A 17,193-nucleotide genomic window follows, 5' to 3' on the forward strand; every position below is an offset into this window, starting at 1 on the left:
AGCTCAGTTCACTTGCTTATACCACCTTGCGCCTATTTCTCTGTAAGCACTTTCCTGCAGTACACCTGCACGCTGCTTGGGATACATGATAAGGATTATGTAGTTAAAAGCCCCCACATTTGGGTAGGCGGTTTTCTGGTCCCTTCTGGCTTCCTACACCTATGTCAAATGACTTAGCACTTCTGTTCTTGCCAGGAGAGAATGAGCCTCTTACTGTTGGTACAGTGGTACCTCGGGTTACATACGCTTCAGGTTGCATATGCTTCAGGTTACAGACTCCACTAACCCAGGAATATTACCTCGGGTTAAGAACTTTGCTTCAGGATAAGAACAGAAATCGTGCTCTGGCAGCGCGGCAGTAGCAGGAGGCCCCATTAGCTAAAGTGGTCTTCAGGTTAAGAACAGTATCAGGTTAAGAACGGACCTCCGGAACGAATTAAGTACGTAACCAGAGGTACCACTGTACATTCACTTACTGCCATAAATTCAGTAGATTATTGTAGTTGACTCAGAGGTGAAACTTTTGTCCCTTTAGAGGTAAAAGTAAAGGACCCCTGACAGTTAAGTCCACTCACAAACGACTCTGGGGTTGCGGTGCTCATCTCGCTTTACAGGCCAAGGGAGGCAACGTTTGTCCACAGACAGTTTTACCGGGTCATGTGGCCAGCATGACTAAGCCGCTTCTGGCGAACCAGAGCAGTGCACGGAAACGCCGTTTACCTTCCCGCCAGAGTGGTACCTATTTATCTACTTGCACTTTGATGTGCTTTTGAACTGCTAGGTTGGCAGGAGCAGGGACCAAGCAACGGGAGCTCACCCCCTCACGGGGATTCGAACTGTCGACCTTCTGATCGGCAAGCCCTAGGCTCAGTGGTTTAGACACAGCACCACCCGCTTCCGTAAATTCCAAGTATGACTGCTATTGTGTTGACGTTTGCTGTCTTTTTTACTATGTTTTTACTATGTTCTATTTTTTTTCATATGGGCACATGATGTATAATTTTATTATTATTCAGGTAACTTTTTTCTGAGCCACTCGAGAGAAGCTCCCTTAATAAAAGTATCCGGAGCAACATCTTTTTCTTGTCAATTCATGCAGATTATGAGGTTTTTTCTAATCCCTGCAAGTGTGGAATTGGGTATGCAGAGCCTGAGCTAGCTCTCTCTTTTGACAGAAAGAAATTGTTGTTCTTTATAGCTGGAAACATAGGTTTGAAAGTATGTGGATCTCAAAAGCAGGCAGATATTAGGTGGCACTTCCAGTGCTCAATACAAGAGGTTTTAATACCCTGAATCTCCTCGCAACTAAACAAAGTGAATAACAAAAATTTGCATAATTTATAGGTTTCAGAATTCTGCTTTTCTTGGTATATAATATTGGTTTCTGCTTAGAATCAAAGAATTTTAGAGTTGGTAGGTTCCTAGAGGGTCTTCTAATCCAACCCTTATACAATGCAGGAATATGCTTCATCAGTTCATAAGTTTATTGTTCTAGCCGAAGGCCATGACAAACATGTAGCAATAATATTCAAAAAATAATACAGATCATACATCCTTAATATAAACCAGCATCCATGATGCGTGAGAGAGAAGATACCAGCAAAGTATGCATAAGCCTGTCGTTCTGAATTCCTAAATTTTCCTTAGCAGGGCAGTCCAGAAGCAGCTTACATACCGTATTTTTTGCTCTATAAGACTCACTTTTTCCCTCCTAAAAAGTAAGGGGAAATGTGTGTGCGTCTTACGGAGCGAATGCAGGGTGCGCAGCTATCACAGAAGCCAGAACAGCAAGAGGGATTGCTGCTTTCACTGCTGAGATTAAGAATATTTTTTTTCTTGTTTTCCTCCTCCAAAAACTAGGTGCGTCTTGTGGTCTGGTGCGTCTTATAGGGCGAAAAATACGGTAGATAGTGCCTCAGTTTTATACTGTAACAGGCATGCTGGTACCTAGATTTTTGCCTTAATTAATTAATTAACATCCTGTCTTCCATCCTGGAACTCAAGGTAGAATACATGGGATTCACAGTTGGTCTCCCACATAGGGACTGACCGGACCAAAGCTTGCTTAGATTCAGTGATGTCGGTGCATCGTGTGCCTTCAGACTGTACCCTAAATTACCCAGTCTTCTAAGCTCTTGGTGCATTATTTACTACATAAGTCCCTTAAAATTTTGGTGGACTTGCCATGCCTCTCCTAGCCTCATTCTAAAGGGTTGGGCTTTTGTCTTCTGCAGATATTCCAATGTCCGTGGGTATAATCGATCCCAGGGCAAACCCCACGCAATTGAATACTGTAGAGTTTCTGTGGGATCCTTCAAAGAGGACTTCTGTATTTATTCAGGTAAATCAATACTACATGGGAGGTGTTTCTTAACTGTTCTCTCTGGTTAGGACTGTAGCAAGCAAGATAGCTTTGAGATTTGCTGCCATCAGTTTTGATGGATCTCTACCGTCATATACCTGATACAATCACCCTGTCACTCTTCCAAATTCATATATTAGAGGAATAAAAGAGCGGTCCTATTCTTCTGCAGGGTCTAGCTCTGAAGAGTACTTGGGTCTCCTTCTGCCTTTCTTACTTGGATCTGCTTCAATTGACATTGTTTTAAGTGTCAGCACTGTGCAGCAGAGACAGTGGAAAAAAGTCAGTTCATGGGTACCTGGAGATTCTTTCAGCTCTGGTGAATGCTGATGAGAAGCTGTCTGTCTTAGTTACAACTGAGATGGCTCAACAAATTGTAATCTCTACTTGGGAGGCTCACTATAATGAACTTTGAGAACCCTTGAACTAAAGAGTAATGCTAATTGCCCTTGACAAGAACAAAGTGGAATTCTGGCTGGCAAAACCGACGGGGAAAGCTACCATTCATTTCACTGCTGTGAGGGTGTTGAACGCTGAGGTGCCGGGGAAGGATTCTGATTACTCGCTTTAATTTGGTTTCTGTTCCCGTCAACTGTGGTGGGGGCAGGACAAATGCTGGCAAAGGGAGCAGACCCCTTCAGAAGCCCTCCCATCTAGGACGATGACTCAACCAGAATGAGGCCACACTTTCAAGATTTATTTCTAGGGATTTTTTAAATTTGATCTCCTATCTGCCTGCTGGAGGATTAGGTCAATATTACGATTTCACTAATCCTTGTGGCTTGTTGAGGTAGGTCACTTTTAGAGGCATGGTGCCAAACCTGTGAAGTGCTGAAGGTCACCTGCAAAGTCCATGAGGAATAAATGGTGTGTATTCAGTCCATTCTGGACAGCGCTGCCTGGTTTTGATTTTGAAAAATAATGTTTGCTGGTAATCCAGGGGTGCACAGTGTAATGTCCTCTGGATGTTGTTGGGACTACAGCTCCCTTGACCATTGGCCATTCTGGCTGGGACTGATGGCAGTTGGAGTTCAACAGCATAATGGAGTGTATTGGCTACCTCTTACGTTAAGCCATATTTTCTCCCTTCAGAATAAGACTTTCAGTTGTACTGAGTGGAAGCATTAGCCTATTCAGGTATTAAGGGCATCTAGGAAAAGGAAAATAACCCAGGCTGTTTTCCTTGGACCCCACAACATGCCTTTTCAGCTCTGTGGGCTTGGTGCAGGTTTAACTATGATTACAAGATCAAAAAACATTATGATACTGGGAGAATATCCTTCCTCCTTGGGCTTGCTGCTCTTCACTTCTGATCAAATTTTCTTCCCTTTTCACTGTAAGCTGCGGTTAGCAGGTAGCTTCTCACTGCAGTTAGTTCAACTTGAGAGCCAGTGTGGTGTAGTGGTTAAGAGCGGTAGTCACGTAATCTGGGTAACCGGGTTCGCGTCTCCGCTCCTCCACATGCAGCTACTGGGTGACCTTGGGCCAGTCACACTTCTCTGAAGTCTCTCAGCCCCACTCACCTCACAGAGTGTTTGTTGTGGGGGAGGAAGGGAAAGGGGAATGTTAGCCGCTTTGAGACTCCTTAAAGGGAGTGAAAGGCGGGATATCAAATCCAAACTCTTCTTCTTCTTCTTCTTGGTGCTCAGAAGAGGAGAGCATACACCCAAGGGGGGGAGAGGGAGGGGCTCTGCCATGTGCTCCCCTTCTAAGAGATCAGCCCTGAGTAGGAAATGCCTGCTGGGTGTGATTGCAGTTTACAGATCTTGCTGAGAGATAACTTGGGAGCAAACAGAAACCTTGGAATATAATTTGAAAAGCCATCAGTAACTTTGGTTTTCTCCATATTCTAGGGTCCCACAGACCAATCCATAATCCCTATTCTCCTCTGCTAGCATTTTCCATTGACAAGTTACCTCTTTCTTGCATGCATACTTCTGTAGAGAAATTATAGATTTCAATTGCGCTGAACTGCAGAACACAATATCGTTTTGTTGCTTCTTCTGGCCTGGCTGCTGATGCCCCCTGCCCCCGGTTTGATTAAAAGCCAGAGAGCAGGATGTACTCCTTCCTGTGCTCAAGAGGAAATGGAATTGCTATTGGAAATGGAGCCCCCAGACTAGCTGGTATCCTACGCTATCACTTTCCTGGAGTAATGGTTAAACTATTCATGTGCACCTTTGTTGTACAAGCAGCAAGCCTGCAGCCTGGAGCATCTGTGTCTGTTTTTCTTCACAGGTGCACTGCATCAGTACAGAGTTCACTATGAGGAAGCATGGCGGCGAGAAGGGTGTGCCATTCCGAGTCCAGATTGACACTTTTAAGGAGAATGAGAATGGGGAATACACTGAGCACTTGCATTCTGCCAGCTGCCAGATCAAAGTCTTCAAGGTATGTGTGTCTTTTAATCCATCCAGTGCATACCACCCACCGTTTTTACTCAATTTGAACTAAAACCTGACTTTCTTAGAAGAACCTTAATGTTGGTGAATGTATTAGTATCCTTACCACCTGCAGCCCTTCACTAGCTGGTCCCAGGCAGGTTATAACCATTTAAAATTCAGTATTAAACACAGTTAAGACACATTATAATTGACACATGTAACATTATGATGAGACATCTCCATTTGGTTGCCTGTACTGGAATATCTTAATACTACAACCATCAGCTGATATTTTCCTTTCCTTTCTGAACAGCTACTAAGCTCTGTATTTCCTTCATGGGTATGTTTTGTTACTTGATTTTAAAAAACCAAAAACCAATAAAAATATTGATTTGAAAGACAAAGTATAGTCCCCAGAATAGGGTGGGTCCTGAAAACCGATCAGAATTAAGAGGTGCCTTTATAGCATTCACCGAAAGTTGTATCATGAAGCTGCCAGATACACCTCTGTGGGAGGGAAACCCACAACCTAGGGGCTGCCACAGAGAATGTACTCTCTAAGTAGGACTCTGGGGAGGACATAGTCTTGTCTTCATAGGCAACAAGCATATCCTCCTTTTTTGTTCAATGGGCCCATTGTGAAACCTAGCATTAAGCTATGGGTGATATACACCAGTTATATTATTGTGCTTACCCGAGGCAAAATAGCACTGGATCTTTCTGAAGGGAGCTATTCAGGAATAAACAGGCCTTGATGAGGACTTAGTAGTAGAGGAATGTTTGGGGAAACTAAAACCGCAGTTTATGCCTGCATATGCACAGTGCACAGTATTAGGAGTAGCTGCACTTAAAAACTGTTTAGTACACTGCTTTTCCTTAAAGCATGTGAAACTGCATTGGAGCCAATATTAATGTGTTGGATTGGAGCCGTTGCTTATGTGGATGTTTTAGGGCCTAGCTGATTGGCCAGGTCATCCTGTAGAAAACTTATTTACTCCAGGAAAAGCTGAGCCAAAAATCACTGTAGAGGCAGGAGAACTCTTGCCAACATCAACCTTTTATCTCCTCTCCCTCAAAAGTTCCCATTGGCATGAGATACAAGAGCTCTAACTTACAGATAATAAATGTGTGGAATGAGCCTAAAACGTGTGCAGTATGTGATTATTTCCTACAAGAGAAGTTGCCATGCTTCCTTGTTTGAGAAACTCTGGAAAGGGCTTCAGTCCATTTTGAAATTCCAATCTTCTGAACATGATTTCTGAGAGCCAAACGAGACATGAAAGTGGCAAATGCATTTTCCTTTAAATCCAAGTCTGTCTCTCATTCAGTCACACAGAAACAATTTTTGTGGGGGCAGGGGGACATGTTGTTTCAGAGCAAAAGCTTTATGTGCATATTAGGGGAGGTGAACTCCACACCGTGTCAACTATTTTTTGTAGCCTCTTCCCCCACTCCCCTCACCAAAGCTTCTCTCTGTCCATTCACTTCTAATATTGGAGCTTAGGTGAAGATACAATTTCTTGAAGGTGGGCTGCCCTTCATTTTCTTACATGTTTTTATACGTAACTGAACAGAGGCCACAATGAGACTACAGCCATAACATCTAGTTTGGCCCAGAGTCCCTCAGTACAGCACAAGTAACTTTGAGGATACAGGAAAGTGAGGCTTTTGTATATAATCCCTGCCCAAAGTGAGCACTTCTGATTACTGCTACCTATAGGTATTCAGGCAGATTTATAGGTGTTTTAGCTAGATAAAAATCTGCAGGGCTTCAGCAAGAGAATTCAAAGTGCAAGAGGAGCAGCAGAACAGGTTTTTCATGTTTGCATGAATTTCCAGAATGAACTTTTAAGCTCTTGTAGGGGAAATGAGTCTCTCCCATCCACCAGCTCACTTTTCTCTTTAGGGGTCTGTTGCCAGTCTAGTTCCCTTGCCAGGATCACTGAGAAACATTTGTATACATAAATGTATTACTATGTGTGCATGTATGTATTGCACACTCACACATCAACCTAGTGCTGTCCTTATCAGCTGAGAAGAACTTTGGCTTAGTGCTTCCTTTCCCTATATCCCATGTTCTGGTTTCACTAACATGTTGGTTTCCAGCCCAAAGGAGCTGACAGAAAGCAAAAGACAGACAGAGAGAAAATGGAGAAGCGAACACCTCATGAGAAGGAAAAGTATCAGCCTTCATATGAGACTACAATACTTACAGAGGTAAGGCATGCAATGTGAGTCGTAGTATCTAGAACCTCTGTTTTTGAACAAAGCCATTTAAAAGGCTGGTGCGGGTGGGTGGGTGGGCTGGCTTGCTTACAGGTAATATGCTTGCAAAAGTTCACTCGGAAACCCAAGTGTTAGAATGTTTGCACCAAGGTACAAGACATGGCAAAGGTGTGATTGAATGGCGTTGTCTGGCCAAAGTAATGGACACTTGCTCAGAGCCATTGTTGTCCAGCAAGTGCCAAACGACGCAAGAGTACGCTCTAATACCTTGGAATAGTTTCTATTCCTGGTCCTGTGGCCTCTGGCACATGATTCTTGGGCACGTTTGTTTAAACAGCAACGAAACCAAAGCTGCAGCTCTATGGGTTTCTGTGTGGTCGATGTCACAAATAAGTAAAAGTGGGTGGCAGCTGTGCATGTAGTGTTGACGCTGCTACAACATGCTCCAGGCCATCAATCCCTGATGTGCAGGTGTTACATGTATAAATACCAGCAATTCACCTTTAACCTGGCAAGTACCGTATTTTTCGCTCTATAAGACACACTTTTTCCCTCCTAAAAAGTAAGGGGAAATGTGTGTGCGTCTTATGGAGCGAATGCAGGCTGCATGGCTAAGCCAGAAACTAGAACAGCTAGAGGGAGAGCTGCGCAGCGCTCCCTGTAGCTGTTCTAGTTTCTGGCTTAGCCGCGCGAAGCCTCTGCAGGGCACAGGGAGCCTTCATTCTCCCTGCGGGGCTATCCCAAAGCCAGAACAGCTAGAGGGAGCGCTCCTTCTAGCTGTTCTAGCTTCGCGCGAAGCCTCCGCAGGGAGAAAAGCCTGCAGGAGCCGCGCGCCCTTTAAAGAGCGCGCAGCTCTTGGGGGCTTTTGTGGGAGGTGGGGGAAGGGACAGAGGGCAGCCCCTCAGTCCTTTCCCCCACCTCCTGGAAAAGCCCCAAAGAGCCACACTCCCTTTCACTAGCCGCGTGGAGCATGTGTGCGGCTCTTGGGGGCTTTTCCCCCGAGGAGAGAGAAGCCTGCAAGCGCCGCACACATGCTCCACACGGCTCGTGAAAGGGAGCGCTGAGCAGAGCCTGGGATGCATACAGGCTCTGCTCAGCGCTCCCTTTAAAAAAAAAGTTTTTTCTTGCATTCCCCTTCTAAAAACTAGGTGCATCTAATGGAGGGGAAAATATGGTATATGAAGCACCACATGAGTAAGGTTTTTATTACACACCTGACCTCATGGCTCCAAGTCACTAATGGATATGAATCCACGCACCATGAGTAAGGATGAGTTGAAAGTGTGTTGGGAAAATACCACTTTTAAATTATCCCAACTCATACAGTATGTGACTCTAGCTGCAAAGGTTGTTCTTCCAAATACAGCAGCTTCAAATGTATGATCTTCATACAAACAAAACAAATTCAGTTGGGTTCTTCTTAATCCCTCACAAATGGCTAGGATTATAGAGGAGCAGTGAGTTTTAACATTTGACTAATTTTCTGAATAAACATTGTCTCCTGTAGCATTCAAGAAACGATCATTTTAGTCAGGGCTGTGTGTGTGTTGTGGCTTCAACCTAGAATAAACAACTATACTATGTAAACACAGGTGCTCAAAGAAACAAGGTGTGCTTTTTTTTTTGCTTATCAAGGACTGCAGCAGTAAAGGAAATGGAGGTTTTACTTTATTTGACACATGGAGAAAGAAAGAAGGATGGATTTCTTGTGTCCTACCCACTCACTACTGAAAGATTTGCACTAGTGTATTTTAGCTGCCTGAGACATCTCTTCCACATGTTCTTACATGTTTCCAGGTGATTGTCCACACGCACAGAGGCTAAAATCCTTGACATGCTACAGGAAATACATGGCATGCATGCTTTCTTCCACAGGAAGCAGTTTTGAGGTTCAGGACCACAATGCTTGTGAATATCTCACCATTGGATTTTCTCTTCCAGTGTTCTCCATGGCCTGAGATCACATATGTCAATAATGTGCCATCCCCAGGCTTCAGCAGCTCGCACAGCAGTTTCTCCATTAGCGAAGGGTAAGTCTGGGCATTGAATTTTTTTCTGGCTTTTGCCCATTTACCTTTCCTAATACATTTTTGGTCACTTACCTGCATCAGTAGCCTGTAGGATTGCAAGCTGACAGAGCAAATTAATGACATGTTTTCATCTTGTGCCTTTTCATGTTAAAATAGGGGGAAAGTGGCTTCTGACAAAACTGTGACGAGAAAGGGAGGTTGCTAATTCTCTCTCTCTCCTGCTGTACTGCTTTGTAGAAAGGCAAAGAGCTTCAACCCCTCTGCTGAACCCCTTCTTCCTCTTGAGTATTCCCTTTCTCCATTCGCTGGCCAGCAAAGGCTGAGCATGCTATAGCTATAGATCAGCTTTGGGAAACCCTTGGCCCTCTAGATGCTGCAAATGTTTGATGTTTTATTATGTTTTATATATGCTGTAAGCTGCCTGGAGTGGCTGGGGAAACCCAACCAGTGGGCAGAGTATAAATAAAATCATCATCATCATCTCGCATCGGCCCCAGTAAGCATGGCCAGTGGCAACATCTGGAGGGCCAAAGGTTCCCAATTGCATGCTGTAGCTATTATGAACTAAGCAGGGGGTTGGATTACATTACCTACAAGGTCTCTTTCCAAATCTATGAAAAACCAAAGCAAACCACCCTGATTTAAGGGTTGCAGCTCCATCACCTTCAACTATTTACAACCCTAATATGGCTTCCATCTTAAAAGTGGATCCAAAGTTAATTTAGTGTTGCTCTAACACTGTTCAAGCCAGTGGAAAACTTTGGGCTCAAGGGAAGAAATGGAGGAGAACTGCAGGGTCCCTTGGCCTGTCTCTGCTCCCCTTCACCATGGTTAAAAGAGAGGCTTTGCCGAGTCCGCAAAAGCCCTTTGATGAAATATGCGAGAGCCGGGGTGGCCAGCTCCCAAGAGACTGCGATCTACTCACAGAGTTAAAAACTGGCAGTGATCTACCCCCTTTTTTGGGGTTGAGCTTTTTTTTAGGAAGGAGGGGGGCCCATTTTGGGGGGTTCGGGTCAAAGTTGTTGAGTTTTTTCAGGGAGGAGGTAAAGTTGGCTTTTTTTAGGGGAGCCACAGTTGTTCAGCTTCTTTGGGGGGAGCCAGTGATCTACCGCAGACGTCCAGTGATCTGCCGGTAGATCACGATCTACCTGTTGGACACACCTGTGCTAGAGGAACAATTCAAATCACAGCTGATTTGAAGACAAGCAGAGGAAAGCAAATACCAACTTCCTTCTTCATTTCTTATTTTAAAAATAGAAATGGGTCTCCAAATCACCAGCCTGAACCTCCTGCTCCCATTACAGATGTAAGTCTCATTCGTATTTTGTGTTTCATTCCTCTAATGTCAGGCGGTGGGGCTGTCTCTGAGTTACCGTAGCTGGCTAACACTTCAGGGGACTGAATGTGTGGCTAGCTTTGAGAAGGTAGTTCTTTCAGTCTGTTGTATTAGGTCATCTTGTATATTTGCATTGTGTTACTTTTTATTTTATTCTGTTTGTCTTACACTGTTGACCTGATATCGTAAGGTGCCTTAGGATCAGGAAACTGATGAGGGCTGGGCCAGAAACTGAATTAATAAGGAGTAACGAATGACCTACTGTGGGTGCAAAAGACTGTAGGTCACACTCTGCAAGTCGTGTAAGTTATCTGTGCTGCTCTTGCAAGGGTGCATCAGGTTTCCCTCCCTCTATCATAGAACCTCCTGCAGACATCCACACCTCAGGAAGCTCAGCAGTGGCTGATCCGGAACCGCTTCTCAACTTTCACACGGCTTTTCACCAACTTCTCAGGTACTGGCAAAAACCTCTCCCTGCTCTGCGATGATCACAAGGGGGCTTCAGCATTTGGAATCCATCAACATGTTGATTCCTCAGACAATTTATTCTGCTCTCAAGCAAGCTTCTTAGAAGCATCTTCTGGGGGTTGTGAGCTCTTTGACCTGTGGATCTTCAATTCTGTCCATTTCCCCCTGCCACCGTGACCATAGGAACACCTCTTTGCAGTTTGCCACTGCTAATTGAAGCCAAAACCATCTCTAGCCTCTTTGAACGGACTAAAGTGTCCATTTAAGTTGTGTGTGTGTGTTGCCTTAATGAAATCCACCACCATGTAAACCTCACTAGATTTATCTAAATCATGCACCTCCTTTATCCTTTAAAAAACAATGTGGGCTGTCTAGGGCCTCTTTCCTTCCTCAGTGATGAGAGCCCTGCTTAAAAGCAGCAGCAGACACTCTAGATATGTGTTCACTGAATTTGAAACTCAGACGTCTCTTTCATTAGGTGGTATTATGTAGAAGGATTTGTGTGGAAATAGGAAGTCTTCTATGTTGAAATATATATTTACTACCTCCCAACTGTCTTTCTTTTTTTCAATCCTAGGGGCAGATTTATTGAAATTAACCAGGGAAGATGTCATCCAGATATGTGGCCCTGCAGATGGCATCAGACTTTTCAATGCTTTGAAGGGACGGTATGTATCATCTAGACTTCCTTTTAAATGGTTTGGGCTTTTAATGTGCTGTACAGCGGAATTTCTGCTTTTCCAGTTTAGGATTTCCATATTTTGTATTTTGTTTTGGCACTTGAAAACCAGGTGGCATGTAGTGCTTCCTTTGGTCTGCCCTGAATATCCCACTTTTCAGCTTTATTAAATGATCCTGGGTTCTAGTACTACAAGACAGAGAAAGGCTTCTCTGTATACATACAGTGCAGTTTTAGACATTTAAATCATGTTCCCTCCTTACTCACCTTTTTTCTAAACCAAAAAAGCCCCCTACGTTTCCTGTTAGGAGAACTGCTCTGGTCACCTGACCATATTAGTTGCTCTTATCTGTACATTCCCTTCCCTGGCAGTCCCGTTTGTTCTTCTTAGACGTGGGACAGGCACCGTGCTGTATCCCTCCTCTCAACCCACCCCCTTTCATGCTTGCAATTTCTTGCTGCCTATGGCTACCAGGCCCATCCTTAATATACAGCTTATGCCTCAGTAAGACAGATGGGAACTTCGGACACTGTAGGGGTATCCTGTAATAAGATCAGATGCCTTAAGGACAGACTGACACAAAGCAGATACCTGGTTTCTTGGGCACCTAGGAATATGAAGTATATATTGCACATAGTACAAGACTGGAACTCTACTAGAAACATCTTTGCTTCCTTTTAAGGTGGTTTGGATATGGATGGTTGAGAGCACTTCTGTGGCTCCTTCATTAAATAAGTCTCGCTTCATTATTTCCTTTGTGAAATAGATATGCAATTGTTTGATTCTGATCTTTCCTCCTGCCCCCTTTGAGCTGGAGAGGGCTTAATATGCTCTGCTGTTTCCTGAGTGATTGTTAGCTGGTCCCTCAAGTTAAGAAAGCAAATGTTGGCCAGTTCCCAAATCCACAAGAGTTAGGCTCCTGGCAAAGGTCAGCAAAAGGTGCTGTGCTAATAGCAAATCATACCACGGAGTTAATGGACCAATTCTGATTGTTCAGATAGTAGTGTTTGGGGGTGGGATGCAGTGGGTGAGATGTAGAGTTGCCCTGCTAAGGCAAAAGCTCCCCTTTCTGCAAACATTTTGTATATTTTTAAGGTGTTCTCTGGCTCCCTTTTCTTTCTGTACCATGTAGCCTGTGTGGAACCTTCTTTCCCCTTTTCTGTCCTCTCTTAGTGCACATGCTCTTTCCTGTTCGCCAGCACCCCATCTCTTTTTACTTCTCCACCTCCACTCTTTCTTTCTACCCAATTGAAGAGAATGCTATCTGCACTGCAACAGGCCTCTCTGCACGACAGCTCAGTGCCTATCCGTCCTCAGCCACCCTTCTGCAGCAGCATACATGGGTTTCACTTCCCTAAGCAAAGTCCCTCTGGATTGGGCAGTCTGGCTGGTTGCAACAGACTGGAAAAAATGGTGCCATCTCCACTGCACATCTCCAATTCCAGTGAGGAGCAGTGCAGAATATAGATGAAATTGTCTTCTTCCTCCCTGCCCGCTTTTGTGGGTTTTTGTACGGTCCTATGCTTTTTGATGGGACGCAGGTGGCGCTGTGGGTTAAACCACAGAGCCTAGGACTTGCTGATCAGAAGGTCAGTGGTTCGAATCCCCACAATGGGGTGAGCTCCCGTTGCTTGGTCCCAGCTCCTACCAACCTAGCAGTTCGCCAGAAGCGGCTTTGTCATGCTGTCCACATGACCCGGAAGCTGTACGCCGGCTCCCTCGGCCAATAAAGCGAGATGAGCGCCGCTACCCCAGAGTCGGTCACGACCGGACCTAATGGTCAGGGGTCCTTTATGCTTTTTGATGGGAGTGGAGCAGGCATGCATTCTCCACCAGTGGGAAGTTGGAACAGACCTAGAAGGTCTGTAACATGGCCTTTCCCCCACTGCATGTCCAAATTGGCCAGGCACAGTTGTGAAATGTTTTACCAACTTCTGCAGACTGTTGAAGTGCTTCTTAATCAAATTATTCCTCTCTTTCCTTTACTATTTGTGGCCCTGTCCTTAAAACATTCCCTGTTAACTCTGGAGTGCTCATGTCTTATTTTCTCCCAAGGATGGTACGGCCAAGACTGACCATCTACGTCTGCCAGGAGTCGCAGCAACTGAGGGAGCAGCAGAAGCATGAAGATGGGGATGCAGCCAATAATACTTTCTATGGTGAGAACTTCAGGAAAGAAGCCTAAGTGCCTCTTTTGACTAATGGACCCACAGGCTCTTGCAATGGCAGTACTTACTTCCGTTCCAGGAAATGCTGCAGTAGCTCCAAATAAGTAGGGGTACAATCTTCAGTCCAGCCTTCCCCATTCTGGTGCCCTCCTGATGATGATAAACTTGTAGGCCTCGTGGAAATGTCCATGACGTGTTTCTTAGACGGCAGATTCTGCTGGAAGAAGTGGATTATGAGACTTGCTCAAGCAAGCTTTAGTGGCCAGAAAAGAGTGTAGATTTATTTTTAATCTTACCGAGAATACTGTATAGCTGAATATGTTGTTGATTGCCTCAGAGTCTTAGGAGGATGAGGTAGGTTAATATAAATATATAAAGGGAAAACAGCACTACTCTAAATATAGGTTACTCTACGGCTAATTCCTGCTGAACTTGTTGCCTGACAGAATGTGCTCCTTGCCAACAACTGTTCTTACTTCTTCAGTGTACCATGCCATCTACTTGGAAGAACTGACAGCTGTGGAACTGACAGAGAAAATTGCCCAGCTCTTCAGCATTTCCTCTCAACAGATCAGCCAGATCTACAAGCAGGGTCCCACAGGGATACACGTGCTCATCAGTGATGAGGTAAGAGGGACCCAGTAGTCTGCTGAAACACTGGGAACGGATTTGGGAGTTTAAGGTATCATTGCAGGCTCAGCTCAGCTTCCAAAAGTGTCTCCACTTTTGATGTCTTTTCTCATCACCATACAGTGTGAGGTCTGTCACCTGTAGTTTCAGAGTAGACTGAGCAAGCAAGAAGTTGCACTTTTATACATTGACTTACTGAAAAACACAACAGCAAATAGCATGCTTAAATGGGGAAAATAAACCCCCGCTGAGTAAATACTCTGTGTGTTTGTGTGTGTGTTAAATACTGTTAAACCAAAGTAGGTACTAGTGGGGTAGGAGAGCTGGAAATAATGCCAAGATATTTCACACCTGGCAACCAATGCGCCCCTTTGGTTTGAGATAGTACATGGGTAGATGAGTCTAAAAAGCCCTGGACACAAATTTTCATGGTCCTCTAGCGGCTATGGTGGCTCATTTAACCAAAGTAATGTATTTAGCATTAACTCTGGAAGTGTATACTCAATTCTGACCAAACTAAGCCTCCTAGGAGCCGGAGGAGACAACATTATTGTGCTCTAGGAGGCTTGCTTTTCTCAATGAAGTCCCTATTGCTAAAAGGAAGGAGAAATATTCAGATGGTCATATTGCTTGAACTCGCAGTTATTTTTGAGTAATGCCTGGAGCCCTAAAAACTTCGGTTTTTCATTTCTATTTTAGATGATACAGAACTTTCAGGATGAATCATGTTTTGTCTTGGATACAATGAAAGGTACCAATTTTTTAAAGTGCACATTATTATCCCAATCCCCTAGTCTTTTTACTTTTCTCTGGAAAACTTAAGCACTCCATTCTTTCCCGCCATAATAGTCGTGCATTGTATTTATTAAATTTTTGGTCACTTTATCCTGCCCAAGGCAACCCAGAGCGACTTACAACCAAGCAAATTATGAATTGTCGTGGGGTGGCAGACAGGGGATTGTACTCCTTGTTTTCATCCAGTCTCATGGTGCTTTGCTTTCTTTGCAGCTGAAACCAATGATAGTTATCACATCATCTTAAAATAGAGGGACTTGGACTTGTTGCATCTTCTCTCATGCACACAGCTTCATTTGCCTGTTTGGCACCTGGACACACTGACAGAAATCCACAAGAGCAACAGAAACTCATCTTGCTTCCACAGCATGTTGCCTTCTGTTAGGTGAACCATCTGTACCATTGCTGGCATGCTGTAGGCACCAGTTTGCAAGCACGGGGCTGCTTCTTCAGAGTTCAGTGCCATGGCTGCACCCACTGCCTTTTGAAACAGCCAGACTGGCCAGTGATGGATTTGCAATTATGTACATTGGGGGTGGGGTGGGCAACTGCAACATTTTTGATATGCGACAGCTTGGCCGGTTGTGATGGATGCTCTGGGAATCCCTGGACAAATGAGCATCTATTCTGAGGGTCCTCTTTCAAAGCCGGTCCCAGCTATTCAGGCCTCTCAGAGGCATATTTGGCTGGTAGAGCCAAGGAGACTTTCAGGTTTGCTGGCCGGTTGGGTAGGGACTTTGTTCCGATTCTGACTTTTGGACCATGTTACAGGTTTGTGGGCGTGCAGCTGTCCATGTGTGAGTGATACGTGGCTGTCTTATCTGCCAGTGTAAGTTAGGAATAACGCCTATCTCGTGAGATCCATAGGGTTGCCTATGGCTTTGCTATACACTGCAACTGAAGAGACTTCAAATGCAAAAGAAGGTATTGCTATCCTGAGCTGTTAAGGAACACAACGAACTGAGACAGAGGCAAAAAGATTGTGTTTTTTAAAAAAATGTGTTGGCTTTTTTTGGGGGGGGGGGAATATGTAGAAATGATGGCTGCCTTTGAATGAAATCCCACAGGAGGGCCATAATAACATTATCCCAGAAACAGCTCATGCAGTAATAGTCCATAGTGCTTATTTGAATAGCCTGTGGAAGCTCCATGGTGACAGAAGGGCCTGCATGTCCGTTTCCCAGGCAGCAGCCAGCCTCTTGGGTAAAGGCTTCAGCCTTCTGACATGGATGGGATGCCAAGATGCATTTTTTGAGCTTCGGAGAAAAATATGGGAAACTGTTACAACTGTAGTGATGATGCTGTGAAAATCACAGGCGAACAACTTGTCTGAAGGGGAAAAGACCACTTCTCCTTTAGCCTTCCAGTCCCCCTAGAAAGCAGCAATTCTCTGGAAGCTGCAACCTTGTGCGTCACAATGTCAGTTGCACAATCAAATCTTGATAGACACTGCATCGGCTGTAGAGCTGGCAGCTGATGTAAGCTGTGCTTAAGCTAAGTTGGAGAGGTGGGAAAAATAACTTTCATTTCATTAAATGAAACCTAGTTACATATTTTTCTCAGTACCAGATTATTGGAGGGTTTTTAAAATCATTTTGACTTGGTATTTTTACCAAAAAGTGCTGAACTTTTATTTAAATCAATTAGGTTTAGTAGGTTGCTTCTTAAGGAGGCAAGAAACTGGGTCCGGTCAAGGTCAAGTGAAATAAAGTCAATGAAGAAGAAGAAAAACCTTGGCAGTTGCGGCTCCACAGCTTTTAAGTAGAAATGTTATGTCTCATCATATATATGCCAATAAAGATCAATTCTGTTTTCAGTCAGTCTCTGGCTCAGTTGTCTTCGGAGCTGGGAGTTTACAACTATGACATAGCGCCCCCTCCAGGATCGTAGGCGGCCAAAGTTGAGGTTTCGTTTGTTTTCAGAAATACCAAGACTTCACAATCAACAGTTTGTATGGTTCAGCAGAATGCTTATTCAAGACTGGAAACAGTGATGGAACCAAATCTGAAGTGACCCAGAGAAGTTCACATTTTGGTAGCCTCTGTTTTGATGAAAGCCAGATCTACTTGTTCCAGCTCAAGGTGATGATCAGCTGGCTGGTTGGAATGCAGGCA

The 17,193-nt window shown here is 44.4% G+C and overlaps 1 protein-coding gene across 2 annotated transcripts in view; it reads left to right on the plus strand.

Moving 5' to 3' along the window:
- Window positions 1-16,895, plus strand: part of TFCP2 (transcription factor CP2) — a 39,325-nt gene extending 22,430 nt beyond the window's left edge. Inside the window, exons 5-15 of one of the 2 annotated variants that reach the window (XM_053372519.1) lie at window positions 2,235-2,341; window positions 4,601-4,753; window positions 6,853-6,963; window positions 8,914-9,002; window positions 10,260-10,308; window positions 10,699-10,792; window positions 11,384-11,474; window positions 13,542-13,645; window positions 14,139-14,281; window positions 14,984-15,035; window positions 15,293-16,895. In XM_053372519.1, the coding sequence (XP_053228494.1) occupies window positions 2,235-2,341; window positions 4,601-4,753; window positions 6,853-6,963; window positions 8,914-9,002; window positions 10,260-10,308; window positions 10,699-10,792; window positions 11,384-11,474; window positions 13,542-13,645; window positions 14,139-14,281; window positions 14,984-15,035; window positions 15,293-15,330 (1,031 nt within the window). In that variant the 3' untranslated portion in view covers window positions 15,331-16,895. The remainder of the gene's footprint in view (window positions 1-2,234; window positions 2,342-4,600; window positions 4,754-6,852; window positions 6,964-8,913; window positions 9,003-10,259; window positions 10,309-10,698; window positions 10,793-11,383; window positions 11,475-13,541; window positions 13,646-14,138; window positions 14,282-14,983; window positions 15,036-15,292) is intronic. The other variant, XM_053372528.1, reaches the window with a different exon arrangement.
- Window positions 16,896-17,193: the final 298 nt, after the last annotated feature.

This window comes from Podarcis raffonei, chromosome 2 (assembly GCF_027172205.1).
Source record: "Podarcis raffonei isolate rPodRaf1 chromosome 2, rPodRaf1.pri, whole genome shotgun sequence".
NCBI lineage: Eukaryota > Metazoa > Chordata > Lepidosauria > Squamata > Lacertidae > Podarcis > Podarcis raffonei.